General features: G+C 33.3%; 1 protein-coding gene across 5 annotated transcripts in view; it reads left to right on the top strand.

The window, feature by feature from the left end:
• PCDH7 (protocadherin 7) overlaps positions 1-9,822 on the top strand; it is a 393,839-nt gene extending 384,017 nt beyond the window's left edge. For 3 of the 5 annotated variants that reach the window (XM_012724106.1, XM_004681357.2, XM_004681356.2), the window contains exon 3: positions 8,667-9,822. In XM_012724106.1, coding sequence (XP_012579560.1) covers positions 8,667-9,043 — 377 coding nt within the window. In that variant the 3' untranslated portion in view covers positions 9,044-9,822. The remainder of the gene's footprint in view (positions 1-8,666) is intronic. The other 2 variants (XM_012724109.1, XM_012724107.1) reach the window with 2 other exon arrangements.
• Positions 9,823-26,377: the final 16,555 nt, after the last annotated feature.

The raw sequence follows: 26,377 nt of genomic DNA, 5'->3' as shown, positions 1-26,377 counted from the left end.
CTCGAAGATATGAGATCATCACTGGAAAGTGACTCTGAATTGATTGATGCTTCTTTCGTGTAGGACTCACATCACACATTATAGTAAGACCAATATAAAGTGTCTAACATACTTCATTAAAGTAAAAGCAAAACTGAAGCATTTTGTTTTTCTATGAACTTCTACAGTGACAAAAATTTATTTTCCTTTTGGACATAAGTCAATGAAGACATTTAAATGAAATTTTAAGAATTTGGTTTGAAGCAGATACTAAAGGTAGATTTTAGGAAAGAAACCACATTTTAAAGCTGGTGATTAATAATCAGTGAAATTCATCCTCAATAATTAATTTGTCATTTGTATAAATCCTTAGAATTTATTGGAGATTTTGGTTTGGTATTTTTTTACAGACCACTTTAAAATATTAACGTACTGAAAACTAAATGATTTTTACTTTCTTGTGCTTCATAATTTGATTTTTGTTTTAAACTTTCTGTGATGGCTTCAGTGGCAGTTTATTTGCCACATGAAATTTCTGTTTGTTGAAGATGGATGCTGAACTGTAAAATACTTCTTAACCTTTGATCCTAATTCAAAATCCAAAAGAGTAAACCTACATATAAAAATACAATTTTGTTCTCCCATCTAACGAGAGGTTTTAAGAATAGTGAGACACTAATTCAGTTAGTTTGAACTCCACTGAAATTTTATGCAATTTCGGTGAGTACCTATATTTATGGGGAAAAGCAATACTTTTAGCTTTCATTATATTTTTAAACTCTGTGACATCAAAGCAAGCATCTTTTAATAAAAGAAAATCCATGAGATTAAGGGCAAAACCATGAAACCTGTCATTATTGCAGTTGAAAAATAAACATGTGTGACAAAAATTAAAAGTGTATATCTATTTTCAGTGGGAAAATCAATTTCTATCTTGTGAAATAAATGCCCTTAAAACTTTCCTTGGTCTTAAATTCTTGTCACCACTATCAGAGTATTTTCTCATTTCCAGCACTTTCTCCCTCTTCTTCTACTCGGTTCCTTAAAAGCTCCATGCCTTCTAACTCCTCTAATTTTGCATGGGTGAATACAGAAGACAAAGGGAAGCATATCTGAGGTGCAGAAATTGATCACTCCTTAGCAGTCACTATGCATTTTTCTGCCCTAGTGTAGTTTCCATGTACCAGCCAGCAGACCATATTTGCCTGGATTTGGGAGGACCGCAGGAGACACTGCTTGCACAGACTCCACTGTATAAGATAATGCCACATACAGAATGGTCTAAGCCTCAGGGCAATAAATGCTTCTTGAGATACATTCACAATTGCTATTTCACTGACTTATGCCTAAGGTGCAGAGAAAAGTCACAATGCTTTCAAACATGTTTAAACATTTTAATATTGTTGTGGCATGTCACACTAAACTAGAGCATGTCTAGGTATAAAAATGCAGTAAAATCCTGCAATTATATGACCAGAATTTCCAGATCTTTCTGTGGTATCCTGTTAGAACTTCATAATTAAATGTACTTATATCTATGAAAATGTTCTTTTGAAGAGTTGCACATTCAATAGCATTGGTTAACTTGTTACCCATAGGAAGGAGACTTAAAAGAAGTAGAACATATTGTTTAGAGATCAAAGACTGTTGTTTGGAGCACTTCATTTGTTGCAGAATGTAGAATACAGCCATGATCACCTCAGTGATCAATTACTGCATCAATGAACTCCAACCTGCAAATAAAAGGACACGACTGATGTGCTGCAAACAACAAAGGTCTATTACTTCTACTTTTCTGTGATGGACTGTGTGACTTCTGTGCTAGTTTTGCCTGTTCACTCATGTGACTGAATTCACTTGAGAGTTGACCAGGGGTAGACTATGCTGGGACAACTGAGTCGACCTCTTTGTGTTTCATCTTCAAAGAAGCTAGATGGTGCTTTCTGTCAGGATGGGGACTGCAGACTTCCAAGGGCAAAAGCAAAAGCAGCTCAGCCTCTTGAGACCTGGGCTGGAAATGGCACAAAATCCCCAGTCACAGTCTAGTCACAAAGCTAACCCAGCTTCAAGGCATGCAGAAATAGAATCTGTTTCTTGACAGTAAAAATAGTGAGGTCCATTTCAAATGGGTGGGTATAATAAGATTAGAGGTATTTCTGATATTAGCCACATTATTTGCAATTTAAAACAATTACATATATCATGAAATCTGCATCTCTTGTATGCTGATGTCCTTCTTCCCTCCCTCCCAAGTTCCCTTTCTTCCTTCCCTTCTTCCCTCTCTCTCTTCTTTTCTTCCTTTTCTATGCTGGAAGGGTAGAATGCCTTTTAGGGATTTGCCCTATTTTTTATTGTCTTTTTAATTTTTTAAACCTTTAATAAAAGTAGCTTATTGCTGATTTTTTACATTATCTTTAAAATGGAGTTCCTTTCTAATGCTGTGGCCCATGCAGGCAAAGCAAGAAAGCAGGCAACCCAGTATCTTTAGGGCAAGTCTCTTTCAAATGAAAATGCTTAATTTAGGTTGATATGTGTAGGTTGTAAAGATAACTACAAATAATACAGTGTTTGCCCTTTCATATTGAGCAAGCATAGTAACATATACTAAATAAATCTCTATCCAAGTCTTAATAGAGTTATTTTGTTGATACCTGACATAGAGTAACCCAGAGAAGGTGACCAGTACATTTTCCTAAAGGGAAATGTATACTATACTATACTATACTATATTGCAGACTCTATTAGTCTAAATCCATTACACTACTGGAAGGAAAAAAGCTCAAAATGCCTTCCTTCATGATTGATGGTTATTATATTTCCATAATAAGTTATCTGAAACCCTGGGAGCAGTTATAGCTCAAAATTCAGAAAACTTCATGTGTTAAAAAGTGATGCCATATATATATATATATATATATATATATATGTCATATATTATGCTAAGAATATAGTATGTGGCATTTTTCTTACATTATTACAGTATTTCAGTAGTTTAGCTATGTGCGATAAAGTTGAAAAATAATCTTGTATTGAAACTCGGAATTATTGTAAGTTTATGAGAAAGAGAACTTTTGATTTTGAAAGTTTTTTTGTAAGTACTGAATTCTAAAGGATTGAGTGACAGAAATAGTTGAATGACTAGTTGTCAGCTTACAGTGTCTTTACCTATATTGACATGTTTAATCCTCAGACTGATATTTTAAAAAATAACATTCATTTGTCTGCTATACAGGTGACAAATCTTAAATTGATCAACTGATTTTTATAATATGAGATCTATACTTAGACCTTTTATCAAACACACGGTCAGCAATCCAGAGAACCTGGCTCTGAAGCCTGTTGTTTGTACCCATTACACTCATGCAAGGCTTTATAGAGAAAAGTCTATCTCTACCCCCACCTATGGTACCTTGGTGAATGACTGCAACTGAGTGTTGATCCACACTGCATCAGACACCACCCTAAAGTTTCCACATGCATTTACATTTACTTTTTATCCTTATAATAAATGGGAGAGTACGCATTAACATGTCTCATATGAAGAACAATTACAATGAGGTTTAGAGCAATTACATCCAGCGTCATGCAGCTTCTACATGATGGGCCCAGAATCACACTCAACTTCAGCAATGCCAGGATTCCAAGCTCCTGTTCTACTCACAAATTCACTACCCATGATGGAACTCCTCTAGAGAGGTGTAGGTGAGTCTGATGAGATGCAAGAATTGGGTTGAGTAAGCAATCACTGGTTGGGTAAAGGTGGTCTATGATAAATTAGAACACTCTTTGGAACATTTAATTCCCTGGTTATAGTTCCAAGTAATAGCCATATGACTTCCCCCTGCTACCAGAAAATGTTCTGATATTTCTGGGTTATTTATGTAAAAAGACAAGTTCAAGTCAGTGTGTGCCTTTTGGCTCTCATCTCCAGATGGCTTGGTTTTATTCAGTGTAATAATATATTTCCAATAAAGATATATTTAATTATTTGTTCTCAGTTTTATTATGTATGGCAGAAATGCACCATTTTCTGACAGCTACTTTAAAACAAAGCACTTGATTTAACGTTGAGTAAAAGAAATATTTTCATTTGGACTAAGGAAAGACTAATGTTAAATATTTGTTCAAATATCTTAATTTTAAGATGATAAGTGATGATTATCTTTCATTTTTCTTGTTTATTCTTTTGTAAAGTCTTTGCAAAGTCCATCCAGAATTTAAAGAATACTATAATTTTTCATTTGTAGAAATTTATTAAGTAATATTAAAATGTCATAGTACTTGATTTTAAATAACAAATTAGAAATGATGGAGAACTTATGATATCGACAATCTATTTGTCTCAGAAGGGCAAGGAATTAAGCAATTTGTACACTAAGCAAATAGTGCATAAAGCTTTAAGTACCTGAACTTCATTTAAACAAAATCAAGGAAAAATTCATTGGAACTATTTGAAAACCAAACTGGAACTTTTTATGTCTTCTACTAGGAAATAGAAAAGCCCTTATAATTTCTGCTGCAAGACAACAAAGGCCTGGAGCAGACGGAGTATCAGGATTCTTGCAGAATGCACAAACTCAGAGTATCAAATCCTTAACTGATATGTAGCTTTTTTTTTTTAAGAGCCTTTCAGAGCTTTCCTAAATTTAAGTTTCTAATGGTTTCTGAATTGTATAGAATAGCTTTTGAAAACCTGAAATCCTTCTAAATCTGAGCTTTCTTTTTTTATTTCTAATGATTCCATGGATTATGTGTCACTGCAGTCACTTTCCCACCTATCTTCACATCTATCAACATAGCCTGCTAAGGAGCAACATATTTTGTAGAGAAAGAACTCAACTTATTAAATTAGTTATGATTTCAGTAGATAAAGTGTATATACTCTAGATGATGCATAGTTTTAGGGAGTTTGCACTATTTTTTTTTATTACGTGGTAAATTTTGTAATTTTGTGGCATCTATATCCTGTGTCATGTTCTCTCTTTTTACCCCCAATAGAGACTCTTCCTTTTACTTCCAACTACTTATAGGCAATTGACTTCCAAATAACAACTGCTACATTTTGAGAAGGAACATTATGGTATAACCTGAAGCTCTAAACTGAAATTCCAAACAATGGTTCATAGGCCAGAACCCCTTCATTGCTTTTATATCCCTTAATGTGATAAGCAAAATAATTAAGTGTTGGAAAGTACAGTGTATCTTACGAACTGTTCTTAACATTGTATGCTATTGTGATGGGTTAAATCTATGTACTCCTGAAAACAAAAATATCTTATATCTAAGACAGTACTTTAACTTCCCAAAATAATACAGTGATTCTAGTAAATAGGGTAACTATGTAAAGCTGTAGTGATATGCATGTAACACTCCCCCCAAATAAGAGCATCTAATGGATGCCACTTCTATTCTCAATCTAATCAAGGTTTGATATGATTGATGGAGGTTGGAGTGAGTCTTTAAAATAAACAATTCTAAAGAATTGACTAATATAATATCCTAATAGGGAAAACCATCATATCTCAATATAGAATATTTTACTATTTTTATTGATTAAATACTGACATGATTTTTGATAAGCTCTTTTCCATCTTCACTTAGATCAAAATTAAAGAAATAGCACTAAACCACAGCATAAAATAGCACTTTTTGGTGTTAGAAAACACAACCCTCAGTGAAATACTGAAAGACTAAGAAAAGTTACTAATTCTAAGATCTACTACTGTATTCAAATAAGAGACAGGTTATTTTAAACATTGCTCCTTTATGAAAGGGAGAAACATGTTAAATGATTTTCTAAGATGATATATATAGCCATATACATACATTTATGCTTAAGAATGTGTTATACTTGCATATCTAAAATAAGAAAATATATAAGCACAAAAAAGTACAAATCTACTCATGTCTTTGCTTAATAAACTGCATCATAATAAAAATTGCATTTGTTAATCATTGGCATTTCTTTTGAGGATTCATTTGAGTCACTGAGATTGGTGGTTTTGATTGCTCATGATAAATCTCTTAGAGCCTTTCTTGATTATTTTCTAAATTTGATGACAAACACAGCAACATGTCTTAGCCAATTAGGCTTGTCAACTTACACTATGGTCCCCAATCAAGTGTTTGACTTTGGAAATGACAGGAGATCCTTATTAAAAGTCATGCTTCTTGGATAGAGATGTGGCAGCTCACATATGGCTGATGACAGAGAAGACAAGCTGCTTTTCGTTTAAAGCAATAAGAGGAAGGAAATCAATTTTAGCAGGAAATTATCCTAATGATGGTAAAAGCTACAGGAAAGAAAAGAAGAGCCTCTCACTTGTGTTGATTGGAAATTGAGTCAACTTAAATGAATATAATTTCTTACAAACTATAGGAAGGTCAGGACATAAAACAAAAAGTAACAGTGCACCTTTACAAAGGGAAGGAAGGTGCAGTGAATTTCAAACTAAACATAAATTTATCCTTGAAAAACAATTACCAGTATACAGCATTTTGTGAATAAACTGGTATGTTGCGAAAGTCATAAAGAAACATAGATGACTGGAGACAATTTTGGATCATTATTGCAGGGAATGACAACCACATTCATAAAGAATTTTTCTATTTAAATAAATAAACTCCTGATTATTTTCTTGTGTCCATCATATCATATATCCTTGCATAAGAATTTGAATAAGAAGAGTTTGAATTTTGTAAAGCAGTGAAGAAAAAGATGCTGAAAGTAAAAAGTAGATCTGGTCTTTTGCTTTGCATTTTTATAAGGACATTTTCCAGTATTTGCATCAGCTTCAGAGAACCAAGGAATCTCCAATAAGAAACATTACCTTTCAACTCACAGTTTGTTAATTTAAATTACTAGGTTACAAAAATCATTCATAAAATTTGTCAAACTAGTTTTTTTTTAAATGCATCTAAAATATGTGTTTGAGAGACAGAAAATTTAGCATAAAATGAGTAGAAAGTGCTTTTTCTTTTCATGAGAAATTTAACAGGTTCTGCCCACTTAGAAATCAAATAGCAGCATGTACAAATACAATAAATAATTATCTTTGTATTTTACCTTTGGGAAATAGAAAAGTAATTCTAGATTACCTGTGAAGGACTCTGATATTTCTTTGTGCTCTCTGAGAACACACCATAGAAATCCCAAGCCACAATGGTTCAAAAATCAATGAGCTGACAAATGTCAATATTTCCGTTTTCCATGACTAAAGAAAAAATGACACGCAATATTAGAGAACTGTGATGTAGGATATTTGGCAGAATAAAACTTCTAAAATATCCTATACCAAGGGTAACTTAAAAAAAAGGAATATGCTAAATTACAGGGGATGATACATGGACATAAAAACAGAGAGTATAATATTGGGAAAATGATTTACTATGCTAAATCAAATCTACCCAGAATTGCATATATATGAAATTTCATTGATTACACTTGTAAAAATATTTGCAGAGGTTAAAATTTGTCAGTCTTTTAAGTGCAATCCTTATATAAAATTAAATGGAGAGTGTAATCATAAAATGTTCTTTTGTTTGAAAAAAAAAACTTTAAAGCATATTAAATGAGAGTCTGGAGAAAACGGTCTTATAATCTGTAGAATGATAGCAGGTTTTTCTCTCACTCCCTCTTTCTCAAAAAAAGAAAAGAAGGAAAATATAGTTCCAATAGTAAAAAAAAAAATACATAATCTGTCTCCAAAGACAGACACCTGTAGTCATTTTAATAATACATACATTTACTAACTGTTATCTCTTTCTTGATCCCTAAGAACTGTCTAGATATGATTTAGCTTTATAGAAATAGAAGACATTTCATTTCACTTGGCAACACCTTTAGCTAGTAGTATGTGTTATCCCATCAAAACCTGAGGAGATTGGTATTATTTACCTAATACATAGCATATCACATAATATTTCCACTCAGCAAACACTCTAGTAAATATATTTCTCTGTGAATGCTCAAGGAATTATTCTACAGTACATAGTAGGTCATTTGACATGGTGGGGGGAAGGGAAACTTGAGTTTGGGTGGGATAGGTGGTCGTAGTGCTCACACCATAACCTACTTGTACTTTGCATTCTTACTTTTTACCATTTAATGTGTTGTCATTTTATGTTCCATTTCTAAGTCACAATGATGTTTTAGAATATATTTAAATATAAGGTTTTGCATATTTGTACTCCATGAATAATGTATCAGCAGAAAGGAATCCAATTGGCAAAATTACATGATTTCTGGGATAATTTATAAATATAAAAAATTATCTATTTGGATTTAATAACTTTTTGCATGCATGTGGAAAATTTATGCCCATGCAAATATACGTTTATGTACTTAATTTCTCCTTGAGAATATGTACATATACTTGTCCTATTAAAACACAGATATACCTGTCTGACCTACACATTTAAATTGCTTATCTGTCCATTCCTCCCTTTCTATAGTTTTTGATATCTTGCAAAACCTTATCTTTAATGGCTATTAAATGAAAAAAAATAAGGGTTTATGTGCTATAGAGTGTTAAAAAGAAATAGTATGAATGTATGCAGTATAAAAATACATACATTGATATATATTTAAAATAGACATTTTTTTTTCACCCCTTCCAATTTCATCCACATCAATAAAATCTATGAGGAGTGTCGACCTTTAATGGCTTATTTTCCTTGAATTTCAGATTCAAGGCCTCTTCCAGATGTCGCCCTGACTGGGAAGTGTACCCGTGAGTGTGATGAATATGGCCATTCGGACTCCTGCTGGATGCCGGTCCGCACTTCTCCAGAGAGGAAGAAGAGCCAGCCCAAACTTTCCACTTTCATGCCTGTTGATGAACGAGGAAGCCAGGAAAAGCTGGCCAATGGGGAGGCTGCCATCATGGGTGACCGCAACCGAAACCTCCTGAACAAAAAGTTGACCTCATCTTATGAGACCTTCAGTGCAGGTAGTTTCAGCAAAAATGAGGAAGCCAACCCTGAGGATATTCCCCTTACAAAAACAGGGGAATACAAGCCATCTCCTGTCAATACTCTCACTAGAAGAGAAGTTTACCTGTAGGCTAAAGGAGCAGCAACAAAGTCTTTTCATGAATGAAAAGGAGAATAAGGGGGAAAACTTACAGAGCAAAACCGTTTAATCAAAAAGAGGGGGCTACCAAAGAGACAAAGCTTTGCCTGCCACTTCTGCCTCCAGATCAGGCCTTTAGTGATACTGTTAGCCTGACTATAATATACATGTAGAAACCATCCTTGTTACTTGCATGTCTAACCCCTTCACTGATTCCCAACACCTACTATCCCTTTCCCCACCCCCCTCCAACTAACCAACCAACAAATCAACCAACCAACCAACAAGATGGTTGAAAGTTTCTTTCATGGCAAAAGCCTGATTAGCAGAACACAACATATTCTCACAACCCCTAATTGAAGCATGAGTTTAGTCACTTTGATTTAGTTTGAGTGTCATCTGGCTGGTCAATAAAAGCAGATCAGGAAGAATATATTTCAGACATGTCATCACAATATAGTTAATCACCATGAAACACAATCCCTCAAAACTGATAGAGTCCTTACACAGAAAGACTCTGTTAAGAAGTATTTTGGGAAGACCACAGCTTTAATATTCTTAGAAAGATTGAAAGCAAAATTATATCAGTTGGACATTATAGTCCCAATTTAGCATATGTGTTCTTTTCAAGTCAGAACATCAACTTCAGTTCCATACATTCACTGAGTATTCTTAGCATATACAAACTTGATAACCTGTATAAATTACAAGAATTGTACCTTGTAAAAATTATATATATATATATATTTTCAGAATAGCATCACTACTATCAACTAAATGGAACAATTGTGTCATTAAAAGGCCAAAGATCATAAGGCAGATCAGGGAAATCATGAAGTAGATTTGGTCTTGACAGGAAATTCCATTAAGCAACAAAAAATTAAATGAATCCATGCATATAGAAAAAATATTCAAACACTAGTTTGTTTTACATTGTCCCTCTACCTACAAAATATGTTTTTATGTTAAAATCAATTTTATTTTAAAACTCAGAAAGTGAAAAAATAATGAGACCTATTTTAGGTAGGTTTATTATAATAGGAATTCGTTGAATTTTGAGTTCAGTTTCAAAAATATTGTCAGGGAAGTTTCCACTTTTTAAAATGGTATTTGTAGGTAGGCAGGGACAGAAAGATGTCTAATTTAATGTCCACTATTATCCTTTTAGAATCCTCATTTCAAATTGCCAATTACTTATTTTACTTGTTCTATGCACATTTCCATATGACACAAGTGCATTAATTTTGAATCCTGTGCAATATAGAACTATTTCAAAACTTAGGATATTGAAGGAAAGTGACAGTTTGTCACCAATATGATTTGATCATTATTTAATGTATGTCTTAAAAACCAGCCACTGCGGACATGAAATAAATGAGCTCGGGGCAGTGACATGTCTTACAGCACGTACATCTCAAAATTGGAAAATATGCAGGTTTTTTAGTGTAATAAAAAGAAACAGAATATGCAGATTTTGATTCACTTGCTTGATAGAGGGTGATATTATACAATTGGAAATTGAGCTGGGACATTCAGACAAATATGACAATCCAGGGACAGTATAGGGGATAACAGGTGGTGAGAGCAAACGTTTCTATTGATGAATGTTTGTAACCTGCTGGGGAAGGCATAGCCTCCATGGCTCTCTAGTAAGCTGTAGAAACAATGTAGCTTTGGTAGTTTCACGCTTTGAAGAATTTCTTAGACTATTAGGTGAAGCAGCCTGAAATACAGGTTGTTAAATCACTCTAGGTCATCAAAATGCTTCTCTTTGAAAACCACTTCTCTGTTTGATAGGGACTTCTGGGGTCATTTACTTATGCTCTTTCTTAAATGGACTTTTCATTTTGATGTTAGTTTATGTATAATAGTTAGGATGAAAAAAGATATGTAATTGAAATAAAAACATTGGAGTAAAATATCAATAATTGAACATGCTTATGTTTGATTATTATTTACATGATGGAAAGATGCAATTCTAGTACTTTGCTAGGAAACTGCATTAAAGCAGTTTTGCCTTGTATAATCTGTAAGTACCTATAAGACAAAATACTTCTAAAGATACTTATGAAATGTATACATATTTTTTCTTGCACGTTACAAAGGAAATATTCAATTGCATAACACAGATGTTCATCAAAATTCTTAATGCATTTTTTTTTCCTTCATGAGACACTTGAAACCATTAGATAGTACATTTCATTCTATCTTAAAAACCCTTCTGTTGTCTATAAAGCTAATACGGGTCATATTGGACCTCTGAAGTAATTGGATCCATATTTCCCAATGATGTTTGCACCATATTCAAGACAGCCATGCCATCGTCATTTAATTTGTGAGCCTCTCTTTAGAACTAAAATGGGTGTGAAAGAATAAAATTCAGTGTACTGTAAGTATTCGCAGTAATTCTAGTAGAATTAGCTATCATAACATGTTTATTATATAATGAGCTGGCATGACACAGAAATATATTTTGTGTTTGTATGACTTTTATTTTGAATAGGTTAAATCTGGTGCCACTCCACATATAGAGTGCTTTTGAAAAAAAAAATCAATAAAAAGAAACAAAAAAAATAAATAAATGAGTGAATGCAAAATAAGCAACTGTGCCTTTTATACCTGTTGTTATGGTAAAAAAACGGTTGTTGGGTTTGAACAATGAGGGGAAATGGGCTATTCCCAACTTTTTTGATCCTGTATATGTATCCATGTTTATTTTCTGAAAATAATAAATAATATATTAAAAAATTGCCTTCTGACAAACTCAGATAATGGACCAGTCTTAAATATTATTCATACATAAAAAAAGATAGTAATATGGACTGCATAATTCTAACTAGAAGATTAAAGTATACCTTGTAATCCTAATATGGAGAGCTATCAGGGGTGAAATCAGTCCATTTTGCAGGTAGAATATTGATTGAGAATTTCTGTTCTTTATTTCTTTTGTGTCATTATTATTATTATTTTTAGCTGCTGTTTCACTTTGGTTGTACAATATGTAAGCCATCCTTGTTTTCTGTACACTAGAATCTCAAGTGAACTTTGCATGCATTATACATTAGGACACATTTATAAATCAATGAGTAATTATATAAATTAATGTGTATTAAAACGTCTATAGCTTCCGTCAAAAATCTAATGCTCATTCTGAACCTCCAGATATCATTTCTATATGGTTTCTGACTGGCCTGCTGCCTGAGTTTCAGAAAACAATGGAGGCATTATTTTTATGGAAAGAGGAAAAAGATGGTACTGAAGTGTCTGACTGAAAGGCTACCCTAGGAAGCTGTCTTGTAGGAAATTAAGACGTACAGAGCAGAAGAAACAAGAATCAAGCTGGAATCCTAAAATAAATAATGAGAAACCTGAAGAACTAAGTAGTTTTAGGTTTACTGCATCGGTGATAAATACACAATGGGTCTTTAAGGGGAATAAAAAGGAAGCCGATCATGAATATCTTAAAACGTGTTAGTTGTGACCCAGGCAAAAGTAATTTTAACATCTGGAGGAAGGCATCCCTTTTTCTGCTACCTAGGGCTTACTTTCAGATGACTTTTCCTACATTTTAAAGCACTTGCATTCAGTGTGGTACGATCTGTTTGTAATGTTAATCATTGACTACTGTTCTGCTACTTGGATGTTGATAGTGAAGCAGAGAACAATTTATCATCGTTTATTATGAGTCACTATGCACGCAACTATGCTAAACATGGCAAAATGTATTAAACACTCGTCCAACTATTTATGAAATACTTTACATAATTTAATTTGCTTTTGTACAGTTTTATGTAAATAAATTGCTTGTCATTTTTGTCTCTGCAAATTAAAATATAACATGGTCAAATGGTTTCACACTTGTAAGTGTACTTCTCTGTGACAGATAATTCAGATTTGATTGCACATGAAGTGAATGAATGCATGTACCAGTTTGATATAAATGGTTTGATTTATACTAAATCAGGATAGAGTAAAGTAGATAATGCCTTAGCAATTGTTGAGTGAGGGACGACCATGCATAACTGTCATATACATTATTTTGTCAAAGAAGAAACTTTGATTCTACAGTTTCATCAAAATGATTCTGAGACAGTTGCCTAGTGGTTTTTAGTATTTAAAATGTACATAATGTTCATTATCCATGTAATGACTGATTTTTTTTTTTCAGGAATTATCTATAAAAACTTCATTTTTCATATAGAATTAATTCTAAGTCTATTTCTAGAAAGGAAATTGTTGTTTTTGTAAAGTAGTGAAAAAGAAAGTCATAGACACATAAAACATTTTCACCTTATATGAGAGTCAGAGCAAAAACTTGAAGCAAAAAATACAATTTTTATCCTTTTATGTTTTAGTTGACTTTATACTTTTTCAAATATTATCTTTATTTTTAAATTATTACACTTTATTAGAAATTACACCCTTAACCTTTATAGTTATCTTCCTGATTTAGTAAATGAATTTCTTTTCAAACAAGTGAACCTTTCCTCCAAACACTCAGTCATGACCTTCCTTCCAACTCAAACACTTAAAAAAGTACATTCTATAAGTGTCAATAATTGGCATGGAATTTTTGTGCCACTCACAACAGTTACCTGTGTAAAAAAAAGGTACATCCCAAAGAGACTTGCCTTGAAGTTTCTTTAACATTTATTTTCCTCTCCTAGATGAAACTTCAAGATACTTTAAATAGAATTACATGTTTTTTCTTAAAGCAAAAATATCTTTGTAAATTGATTTTGACTAAAGAAGGAATTAAAATGACCTATAGTGAGAAAGTCTGTTTCAAGATGTACTGAAGTGAAAAAAAAAAAAAAAAAACGATATGGGCATTCATTTTGACTTTTGCTTTTCTTAATAATGAGAATCAAGCATCAGTACCAATGAAATTCCTATGTGTTATTGTTTGAAATTCTTCATATATTTTACAAAGCACTTATTTTCACTTTGAAATTCTATTCTGAGGGTTAAAATAATTTGCAGAAGATCTCAAATATATAAAAACATAAGCAATGTGCTTTACAAAGTAGATAGACACAAGATAGACTAACAAAACTTGCATGGATTGCTCCAGAGATTAAGATTTGATTATTCTACCTCCTCTGATTTACAGGAAAATTTCTATCTAGTTACTGAGAAGTTTACCTTAACATAATGACCTGATTACAACACTATCTTACAATTATAATGCACATTAGAGTTAACAAATATTGTATAACATTTATTGCAAAATAACTGTATTTGCAATAGATTTTACAAATAAACTTTTAACTGAATTTGTTAGATGAGCCATTTGGAAGTTGGGTTTTAGATTTATTTAAAAATTGTCTGTACAAAATTAAAAAAAAAGAGTTTTAATAATATTAAGATTTGTTCCCCCTACAAGTTTATGTACCAATCAAAATATTGTTACATGATTTAGCACAATGACAATGAGAAGAATCTCTCTAGCACTTAATTGAATAAAATAAATTTTTGGTAAAGGAGGTAGGGGAGGCACTACTTATGCAGACTGGCAGGTAATTATCTTCACTTTACACAACACAGCATAACCCAGTGATAACAACAGTAAATTGTATGGAATTTGACAGCAAATTGTGAATCTTGAAAGCACCACAGTCACATTTTTCATGCTGAATTTCCCTAATCTATCAGGGAAGGAAGTTTGGTGCACTTAGGTAATGTAAATAGTCTAGGTCTGGGACTTATATGTGATCACAATCAACAGTCAGCACCATAAAAATCAATTAACAATTTGTAGAATTCTCAAATTTACTCTGGGTTCAACATTATAATACACAGAAAAAAAAATCCATTTATTGCATTTGTCTTTTGTTATGCATTTTGACATTTGACTCTTTTATGCTTCTACTTTTAACCTTTTAATATTGTCATCTCGGAACCTTCGCCATTCTTAGAAGTTCTGTGTATTCCCTTTGGAAAGCAAGCCCAGTTATCCCTGGAGGGATGTTAGCAGCCAACCAAGGGCTTGAGGATTTGCAACCCAATCAGCTTTATTTTAATGGAAATTTACAATATCCTTACTTGAGCTCTTAGGAAACAGAGGGGATAGGGACTGAACTTACATTTGTTTATTTTATCTTTGATCCTTACTTTAATACTTGTTTATAAATGGCATGGAGAAAGGTGATTAACCAAGATAATATAAATTTTCAAAGCTGCAGGGTGTATGGAAAGGATATGAATGTAAAATGTAACATCTAAACATTTATACTCTCTTTTAACCTTAACTTTATTTTTTACTATTGTGCTGCTATCAAATGCAAATTTTATTCATTGGTTGAATTTAACATGCGTGACCCACACTGAAATAATTTTATCTATTTTTTGAGCATCCTGTGGAAAGATGTAGATGTTTAATGTTTTATAAGTGTGAAATTTGCCCCCCACATATTCAGATGATGCTAAACAAAAAATATATATATATATTTTGTGTGTTGTTCAGTTTTTCTTTCCCATTAAAAGTTATGATTCAAATGATCTACTACCAGAAAGGTCTATGCATGAGGTCAACATAGAATTAACAGATATAATCTTAGAGATTAGAATGAGCTTTGAAAAAGTAAAAATGTTAATCATTGTGCTTAATTAAAAAAAAATCCCATTAAATAAACACCTGAATAAGCAATCTAAAAAAGGACATAAAAACAAATTGTTTATTTTGGCAATTTAATTGAGAGTACATTATAATCTAGAGTTAGCAAAATTAGTAGAAACTTGCTAGGGTGATGTCATTCTATTCTAAATGTTATTTTATGTAATAATGCACATATGATTTTATTGAATTTTATGAATCATTATAAAAAATGACCACATATTTAAACCATTTGGTAATTCATTTATAGAAAGGAAGTGAGGGGAGAAATACTAGACTAAAATAAAGTAAATCAATGACTAGGTCATTTTCTTATTGTTTTAACAACTGTTTCTAAGAAAAAACCAAGTATTTGATTATTTTTTCAGATCCTATAGTACAGTTGTAATATAATAGTATTACACTGGAGTTTGCCATCTCTTGAGATAGTCTAGAGGCTTAACTATCTGTATTTTATGAAAAAATTTAAGTATTGACTTTTATTAATATCATGGTCAAAGTAATCTTTCAGTTGCCAAAATAACACTAACTTGAAGGGTTATATTTGCTCCTAAGTTCATTGCAGAAGCTTTACAAGAACCTAGGTAAGCAAAAACCTGAACCTAAAGGCATAAGAAGATGTGGTATTCACAATGAAATGCTTCTGAGCTATAAAAAAAAGTTAAACCATTTCCAACAACACAGATAGAACTGAAGGGGGTTTTGCTAAGTGAAGTAAGTTAGAAAGACAAATATCAATAGTTTCACTCTTATGTGGAATATAATGAAACAGAACAAAGGACAAAAACAACCCTTAGAAATGTGATTGTAGAAACTGCCAGAGGGGAAGGACTAAGTAGGGGAACACAGGGGAAATCTGGGCCAACACCCATGGGGAGAATTATGGGTGTTGAGATGGTAGGCAAAGTGTTGTGCTTTACATCTAAAGATGTTTGAACCTATAACCCAAATTATACCTAATAGTATAAATTATTATTACCTCAACAACAACAAAAAATACATCAAAAAAGTAATCTTTCAGCTTAATTTTCAGTAAGTCTCAGTTGAAGCTGAAATTAGTAGAGTAAAATATTCACTTCAGAAGTCAATATTTATCCATCTGTTTTTTGAACTATTACATTCTCTGGATTTGAAAGCATTCTAATTTTTTTTTTCCTTTATAAGGATCTCTATTTTAACTTGGGTGTAAGAAATACCAAACCAGAGAACTGGATAAGAAGCAAAATATTAAACTATGCAAATGGTTGGAGTAAAACAAATGAACATATAGAGAGATTAACAAAAATTTTCTATAAGTGACTACATAGAAAATATTTTTCTATTTGCAATTCAAGAAGCAAAATCAAGGCTATTACAGAAGAATTTATATGATGAGAGAAAACAAGTCTCAAGATTTTTTAGTAATTTAAATGAAAAAAAAAAAAAAAAAAAACCTTAGCCCAGGAGACACACAAAGGCAACAATGACCAATGAATTACAATATGCTAACCCTGACATAAAAACAAATAAACAAAAATAAATAAACAACTATTTCAATGGATACAGATTTTAGAAGTGATTACTAAAATTCTTATGCCTTACTTAACCATGCCCCTGTTTGACAGGACTGGTTTATGTCCCTTTCCAATAAAGTCACAAATAATCAGCTTCCAATGTTGGAATGTATGGTTGCACTCTTCATCAGAGTCACTCCTTCCCATTTACCAACTACAAATGGTAGACTCTGTAAGAGATACATGTAAATATGCATAAAGTCCTCATGTCACTAAGGGGGGGGGGACACAATTGTCTCAATGTAGAAATCATCGTTCACATCACAAAATATTTTTTAAAATATTTCTGATTATGGACATTTGCAGTTTGGTTTAGAGTTGGGAGATATACTTTTTCCATCAGGTCAAAAGTTTTAAACATGCTTTCATTTAAATACTATGGAAAGGACTAATACTAAGATAAAACATAGTATAAATTTCATATTTGGAGTATGAAATAATTCAAAGTAAGAAATACCACTTGAACATGCCATCACTCTTGTATGGGGTGACTTTTTTTTTTTTAATATACTTTTTATGTTCTCCAAATTATATGTATGGATTCATTTTGCATTAACAACATAGAAACAGTGAAAATTTTGAAAGTATCCTGAATTTATGACCAGTTGACTAAGTTTAACCACAACAACAACAAAAAAAAAACAATTTGAGTTTAAAGCACACATTTTTCATTTGATAATGCCTGTAAAAGAATTCATGCTAAAATTAAATTTTGATTATCACTCCAGTGTAACATTAGTCATTAGCTACTTCATATTCCAGCAAAGTGAATATGCTATGCTAAACAATTTATGAGTTTATTGTTATCAAACTAGTGCAAGGATATAATCTTCATAAAAATCCTAAATATTGAATGAACACTAGTAAATCTGTGAATTAAATGTGAAGTTTCTATTTTGAGGAAATAAACATATAACTATGCCCCCGAACCCCCCAAAATTGACAACCACACTAACTATCATTTTAGTTTTGTTCAAAACAGAAAAAAAAATGATGGTGGCTTCTGGATAAAACTGGATTTTAATATTAATTCTCTATTATCACTATCTCTGGAGTCTTTCTTTGAAAATTACTGTAGGATTTGACTGTCCAGTAGTTACAAAGCCGGTTTATTTTGTTAAAACTCCAGAAATGAAAGTATTGAAAAACTGCTATAAAGATCTATGTTTTGTCTAAGAAATAATTGACATTCTCACTGACTAAAATAATCTGGGAAAATTATTGAAAAAATAAAAGTTCCCAATTGTCAGGCACTGGTGCTGTCAGTCCATTGATGATTTATGTAATATAAAGAACAATCCAAGAATGCTACGATTAGAAAACTTCCTTCATGACTTTAAATGTTATTGACAAAGCAGGTGAGCAGAATAAGTAATATGACTTTTATCCATAGAACCTCATCCTCCAGAGCCAAGTTCTTCAAATACTTGAGCTATTCTCCTGTGACTACAATTACAAGACACAGAGATGTTTAATATACTGCCTGTGAGTGTTTTCCTTAAATTGCCTGCAATACTCCAGCTTTATTTTATTTTTATTTTTTTTTTCTCTTTTCCTCCATCTTTCATGAGCTGAAAACAAATAGTATTATAACAGGTGATTTGATTTTTCTCTCTGCTTAGGATTGATATGAGCTTCACAGCCAGCAATTTGTTACCCTCAGATATAAAGGCTTTAAGTCATCAGAGGAACACTCCCACTTGACTATGAATGTAAGTCAGGTGATTATAATGACAGTTTCACAGGCAAAAAAAAATAATCTTCTCTCTATTGTGTAATCACCATCCCTGACAAGGGATTATGCATTACTTTGGTGTTTTAATGGGAATGAAGGCACTGACTGACACTTGAATTCTTCAAGAAGGTAGGAAGCTGTATAAACAGAACGCTACAGTTAGATTTTATGTCAACATAAGTCACAACATAAAAAGGTTTTTCATAATATTGGCTTGGGGCTTTATCACCAAAAATTAATCTGGAAATAGCATTTGTAGAGATTGTACTCATCAGACTTATAAAAAGAAAGAGCCTTATATCTGTACCCTCCCCTCCTCAATATAGCATGGAGAATTCTCAAAAGTTTCAAATCTTTGATGTACTTAAAACAATGACGATAGAGAAATCAGATGGAATGCATTCAAATCACTGATATCCTGATCATATTCTATCTAGGAAAGTCTAGATGTTCCCATTAGTTCCTAATTTATTTTTAGATATAGTTTGATTCTATTTTAACTAATATGAAATTGTTGATTATAATTAGGTGAGACATAACATGGTTTCTAAGCTAAGATTCATGTCAGAAAGTACATTTCAATAGTATCTCCAAGATGTGCTGCCACTTGTCAGGTTTCTTCAATTGTACAGTTTACCACCTCTGGAAAGTCATCTACTAAAATGCTCATTATCCATCTTTTTTTTTTTTTTAAGATGTTTCTCCTCTTTTTCCTCTTTTTCAAATACACGTAGATAATTTTATTAAAACAAGATTTCTAAAAATCACATCCTTGTTCATACATCTTTCTCCCAGGTCCTGGATTGTTAATATTGTCCATTCCCTTTAGGGAAAGTGGATGTAATTTATTAACATAATGAAAGTATATGAGGTACATTAACACAACCCTAAATACTTGGAGTACAGTGGTGGGTAAGATATAGAGGGTCCTTTCTTTTATAGATCTATAATCTAGGTGGGAAGCAGTCAACAAGAAAAAGAAAACTTTGACATTGCTCAAAGAGCCACTGATAGTAACTAACATACTCAGTGTACGCAATGATGAGAAAGTAAAAGTTGTTGAAAGTAACTTTTGGGTCATCTAAGTTTGCAGCAGGAATAGCCTCTCATAAGGAATCCATGATTAGCAGTGAGAATCGACAGATGGGAGTGAGAGATGAAGAGGTGTGTAAGGCAAGAGGGTGTATATATAAAGTCCAGGGGTTCTGAAAGAGGGTGAGAATTTGAAGAACTGAAACATGTATATGACAGGGAAATAACAGAAGCTGTGAGTGTGGAGTTGTTTTAGGAATAGAAGATGAGAGGGTAAAGAGTGAATGTAATTGGGACACTGGTAAGGAGATGAACCCCAAAAATGTTTCTCTGTGTTCCTTTCTGAAAAAAAAAAATATCTGAGTACTTTATAACTAAATAACTGCATTATGGCCCTTCCATTTAAAAGATGAGAAATTTCAGACTGCCTCAGTAATTGTGAGAAATAAAATGTAGGGTCCATCTCAGTAACTGAAGCAATGTCCCTGAATTGTTACTCATTATACTATCCAGTTTCAAGGTGGATAGATCTCCAAACAGCCCTGGACCCCTTGGGGTCCTCTCAACTCCAATTGTTAGTAAAACCTTCCCCAAACTTAATCCAATTCCTGGGAATGGTACAAAGTCTATGTGAATCTTAAATTTTCTACAACATCTGATTACTGCAGCTCAAAATCTCTATTCCATGAAAGTGATTTTGGGAGATAAATATAATTTCTTCACTTCTCAATCCCTATATGAAAAAACTTCACAAACAGGCATTTGCTGCATACAGAACTGGGGTACAGGCCAGAGGTGTGGGGGCTGTGAGAGGATTCACCAGAGACAGAGTGAGGAGCAGAACAGGCAAACTGATTAAGTATACTGCTGAGGGGTGCAGCAGGGGAGTCAGGAGAGGTCTGTCTGCGCCATGTGGTCACCTCCCAGGTGGGGATCGAACTCATGCTAAAGTGGCTTTTGCTTCTTAGTGCTGTGCTTTAACCCGCTGTGCCTCTAGGGAGGGCCCTGGTATTTTTTTTTTTTTAATTGAATTTAGAGGAATTTTCTTTTCCCAATAAATATAAACCCAGGGGGTTACTTTTTTTCTTTTAATCCCTTGGCAGACTATTTTCTTTTTTTAATAAATTAATTAATTTATATCCCAGCCTACAAATCCTGTTATTTAGATACAGTGGTATTGATAGGCAGAAAATCTAAAGGTTTTTCCTCCTCTTTTCCACAACTCATTAGAAAAACACAAGCGAGAGGCAGTGCCATCCAAAGCTTCTGATATTGACAAAATGTCAAGACTCTTCAAGATAAACAAAGTAGTCACCATAAGATCACATTGCTTTTGAGGTCTCTTTTTATATTTTTTAAAGATTTATATGCCTATAGATTTGGGGTGCACAGCAGAGGTGCAGGGGCAGTGAGAGGGCCCACCCGAGACTGAGTAAAGAGGAGAACAGGTAGATCGAAGGGTACACTGCTGAGGGGAACAGCAAGCGGGTCGGAAGAGGTCTACTGTGTCGTGTGGGTCACCTCTGGGGCCGGGGACGTAACGGCCAGGTTGCAGTGCTGCATCCTTGCCCACTGAGCCACCAGGGAGAGCCACAAACAGCATTTTAATAAGTTTTCACTTGTCATCTTTTTTTGGTGTCATCAGTTTTGGCGTCTTGGTGCAGTAAGTTAGTAAACATAAAACTGAACACAGTTCTTCATGCATGTCATTTAAACTTAGTGAATCCTTAAAGGTACTTTGATTTTTCTTCTTTATGTGTGTTTAATTGTATGCTTTCAGAATGATAAAAATAGCAGTATTAACAAAAAATGATCACAATTATTTACAACTGTCCATGATCAAGGCTCCAAGTATAATAAGTCCATGATCAAGGCTCCAAGTATAATATGAACCCATAGTAACATCTAAACAAATATATTAATTAGCTTTTAGTAACTCCATTTTCAAATGGGGAAATTGAATTTCAATCAAGCTAAATAAAATATTCAACTAGGAACAGAAAGATCTGGGAGTTCCAAGCTATTAGAATGACTTCAAGGTCCCTCATTCTGAGTGCTTACCTAGCATCCTCCTTCATGTTCCAGTGTAGACTTTCAAATCACCTACAGTTATTGTGTCTTGTGCAGATTATTTCCCATAATTAACTTAGCATACACTATAAAGACCAGACTTACTTTCTACAGCAGGAGTTCTCAGCATTGACTCCTGCTATTAATATATTCGCTCAGAATATTTCTTTTATGCAGGACAGCTCTGGGCACTGTAGGAGCATGCCTGACATCTAGCCACTAGATTCCAGTACTTCCTCTGCTAAATTAAAAATATCTCCAGATATTATCTTCCCCCCACACTACAATAGGGAATAATGCAAAATTGCCCCCAAAGAAGAATACTAAAGTACATTTTCTTTTTAATTTAGTTAAATCCCAGCCAGAAAGCATGGAATTTTGAAAAGCAAATGTTTTAAGGTATCTTACTTGGTACATATTAATGTAGAATTTTTTGTTGTTGTTTATGTACTAACAGTAAGATATTGTTTTCCTAATTCAGAATGCAATTTAAGGACAAAAAATAATGTAGCATATTCACCTTTTGAACCAGAATCAATTTTATGTACATAGGTTGGAGAAATTGTGGAAAAGAAACCATTCTGTCTTCTTGCTCTCTGCCACCCCCACACCCATTTATGTCTCCTCCATACTTGTTTTATCTTTTTTGTCTTCCTTATTTCCTCTTTTTTATCCATTCCACCCTTTGTTCTTCTTTCCTGTTTTCTTGGTTGAAACAGCTCAAAATTAAACAATCACTTTTCAGTGATTATATGTATACTACGATCAATCTTTTGAATGCTTCAGCACGAGAAAAAAGGAAACATTTAAAATTGTGAATTTGCAATTTAGACTCCATCATGATTCATATTGCTTTTCTTACTGTAATAGGAAAGTATATTTAAAATTTACAAATATTTGTGAGCTGATCTTAATTTTATTTAATAACATGTTTCAGCTATTTTAAATTTTTGCACCAAAATAAAACATAATGGACAATGGTGATCGAACACTATAATGACACTTATGAAACACAATAAACCAGGGCCTCCCTGATGGCACAAGGGGCTAATTAAGTCTCAGCACTATCAAGCTATCAGCAAACATTGCAGCACTTTAATACTCAGCTAGGGAGCCCACCCTCATGTGGCGCAGCAGACCTCTCCTGTTTCAATGGCTGCTCGCTCCCCTTAGCAGTGTACTTTGTCAGTGTACTTTGTCAATCTGCCTGTGATGCTCTCCACTCTGTCTCTGGAGAATCCCCTCTCATCTCGAGCCTACATCCCAGCTCTCACACTTCACCCCACACCTCCAAACTACACCCCAGCTCGTGATGCATAAATAAAGCAGATCTTAAACAAACACAATAAATCAAAGACATTCAGAACCACTTACTACTTATTTAAAAGTCATCTTGTTTTCATTCACAACTCAGTTGTGTCAATGAGTGTTGAAATAATTCTACTGATAGGATATGGTAATTTCCTAGTTTCTTTTTAATTTGATGAAGATATTAAGAGTTTATAAGTTTAAGAGGAATCCACATACAGTAAATACAAGTAAACTAAAGGGCAGGAACCAAAATTGTTCAGACAACAAACATGACATTTAAAATCAGGATATTTTGTTTACTTTTGATCATGCTAGCTTCTTACCCAGTGTGTTTTTTTTTTCTCAAAGGACAATATAAAATATAAAATCTGATTATGAAATCCATAAATAGATTTTAGTAACTCTGTTATTCTCTAAAATTAATTTGAATTTTTTAGCAAGTTATTGAGAGGCAAAAACAACACTGCTTTCAAATATGTTAAAAACCCACACAGCTGTATTCTTTTGGAATCTCTTACATCTTTAATTTGCTTAAAGGTAACATTACTTACATCTCTGAGCTTCTGCTAAAGTTGAGCAAGAGCTCCTTCTTCTATACAAAAAAAAAAAAAAAATGACTGTGACTCCCTCTTGAAAGCCTGTGTGAATTTTGCTCATCTGCTCATATGTCCTAAGAGTGATCAGTATGGATTTGACATCTGTAAAGATATCCCCCACCAAGAGTTGACTAGAATAACTCAGAGATAGAATAATGCTTCTGATCTACATTTGGAAAAAAAAAAAAAAAAAAAAAACAGAAGGAATCTGTTGTTCAGATTGCAAAAAAAAAAACAATCTGAAGGTATTTTTTAGGGAGAAAAGTGTATGTGGAGCACTGTCTCAAACTTCCTGCACATTAAGTAACCTGCAAAGAAAGTTTTAAATGACTTTTTCACTGGAATTTACAATAGCTTCTCTGTTGTTCTTGGCTTTGGGACTTTCTTCTTCTTCAGCTTTTTTTTTCTTGATGCTTCCCTTCATTTGTTTATGCCCATGCTCTCTGCTCAATTCAGTCACAACTACTTTTCAAAGAACAGTAGCATTGTGCATATATGTAATATATGCCCATATATATGTTTGCATATAAGTATGTTTGTGTGTATATGTGCATGCATACATACATATATAAGGCTTACAATATGCCTGGCAATAATAAAACTTTTTATTAAAAATATTTAACCTTAGGGCCTGGTGGTGCAGCAGGTTAAAGCACAGCACTAAGAAGCTAAAGCCACTTCAACATGAGTTTGAACCCCGACCCCGGAGGTGACCCACATGGTGTGGCAGACCTCTCCTGATCCGTCCGCTGCTTCCCTCAGCAGTGTACTTCATCAATCAGCCTGTTCTGCTCCCTATGCTATCTCTGGTTAATCCTCTCACTGCCCCTGCACCTCTGGCCTGTTCTCCAGTTCTGTATGCATAAATAAATCTTTTAAAAAATTAATCTTCAAAACACATCTATGAGAAAATGAATTATTATCAACCCATTTGTCAGGCAAGGAAATCAAGGCAAAGAAAACTGCAGTTCAAGGTCATCCAAAAGTGAACTATAAATTCCAAGTCAGGCCATCATCCTTTGCAGTCTGTGCCCTTCAACACTGCACCAACCCTTTAACAAGTGAAGTCACATTTACTAGAACCCTTCAGACACAGGATAGTTGACTATTTGTACATACTCTTTCAGATGTAGAAGATAGACTTTTTTTAAATCTGTGGATGAATGCCCCCTTCAAAAAAATATTTCCTATAAATCAGAGGCATCTCTCTATCTTGAATAATCTAGTGGCACTTCAGAGGCCAAGGGGAAGCTGACTTCAAGGTTGTCCCTGGTGAATTGAGTACACAGCTATATGGAGCTGCATCCTTGCAATGAGGCTTAAATAATTCTGGAGATTCTGTGAGCAGTGTTTGGCCTACTTAAGGCTACTGAATTTCTGTGAATTTTAACTTCTATGTCTGTTTATAATTGATAGAGCTCAAACTTCAAAGCTGAAATTAATAAAAATTCAAACTATTTGCAAAAGTAAGCTCATGTAATCAGTGTTAAGTATTCAAATCTTAGTAATACATTCAGATGATCAACTTTTGTCAAATGTGGATCTCACTTAAAAACAAACTAATTAAGAAGTTGTTAAGCTCTTTCAGAAGTTGTAATACATTTTATTTTTTTCTGAATTCTAACAGAAATCCTTGGGAGAAAACTGAGATTGAATTATGATTGGGTAATCAATCTTTGAGATGAAATAGAACTGATTTTATGATTTATAAATACTGTGGAAGTTGATCATGGTTGATAGTAGCTTACTGAAATTTCTCACTCTGGATGAGCAAGATGCAATTATTATATCTGTAGTCTCCAAGATGGATTCAGTTGGCCATTGGGCTCAAAGAAATGGACAGACTCCTCAACTCCATTTTGAGTTCCCAGAGGACAGATACATGTCTACATTATTCAGTATTATATCTCTAGAAATCAAGACAGTCCATGACACATATTTGCTGCCAATAGCATGTGACAAAGGAAGGAAATAAGGATTGAATAAAGTAAGGCAGTAAGTTGGGAGAAAGAGAGAGAGAAGAAGGAAGAAAGACAATGAAGGAGGAGGGAGAAAGAGGACAAGAGGAGGAAAGGAGGGAGGGATGGAGGGAATGTGACAGTTTTTAACTATTTAAAAGAAAGTATTATTATAAATGTCAACAGTTTATATTCTCTAATGTAATTTTCTTTCAAATGAACAACCTTCAAATTTTCAATGTGACTATGTTCAGAAAGTTAGCCTGTTTTAGAAAGAACAAATCCACAAAATGAGTTCCCTATTCTAAATGTGTTCCTATTGTAGAAAAAACACTTTCTCACATTATCAATAGAAATCTGTAATGGGGTGGGGGGGTTTGCAAAGTTATTATGGTTAAGCACATTGCTTGCTCTCTCTCTCTCTCTCTCTCTCTCTCTCTCTCTCTCTCTCTCT

This window comes from Condylura cristata, unplaced genomic scaffold (assembly GCF_000260355.1).
Source record: "Condylura cristata isolate star-nosed mole 26May11 unplaced genomic scaffold, ConCri1.0 scaffold00012, whole genome shotgun sequence".
Classification (NCBI taxonomy): domain Eukaryota; kingdom Metazoa; phylum Chordata; class Mammalia; order Eulipotyphla; family Talpidae; genus Condylura; species Condylura cristata.
The sequence above is the reverse complement of the archived record's forward strand: the minus strand, read 5'-3'. Positions and strand labels throughout refer to the sequence as shown.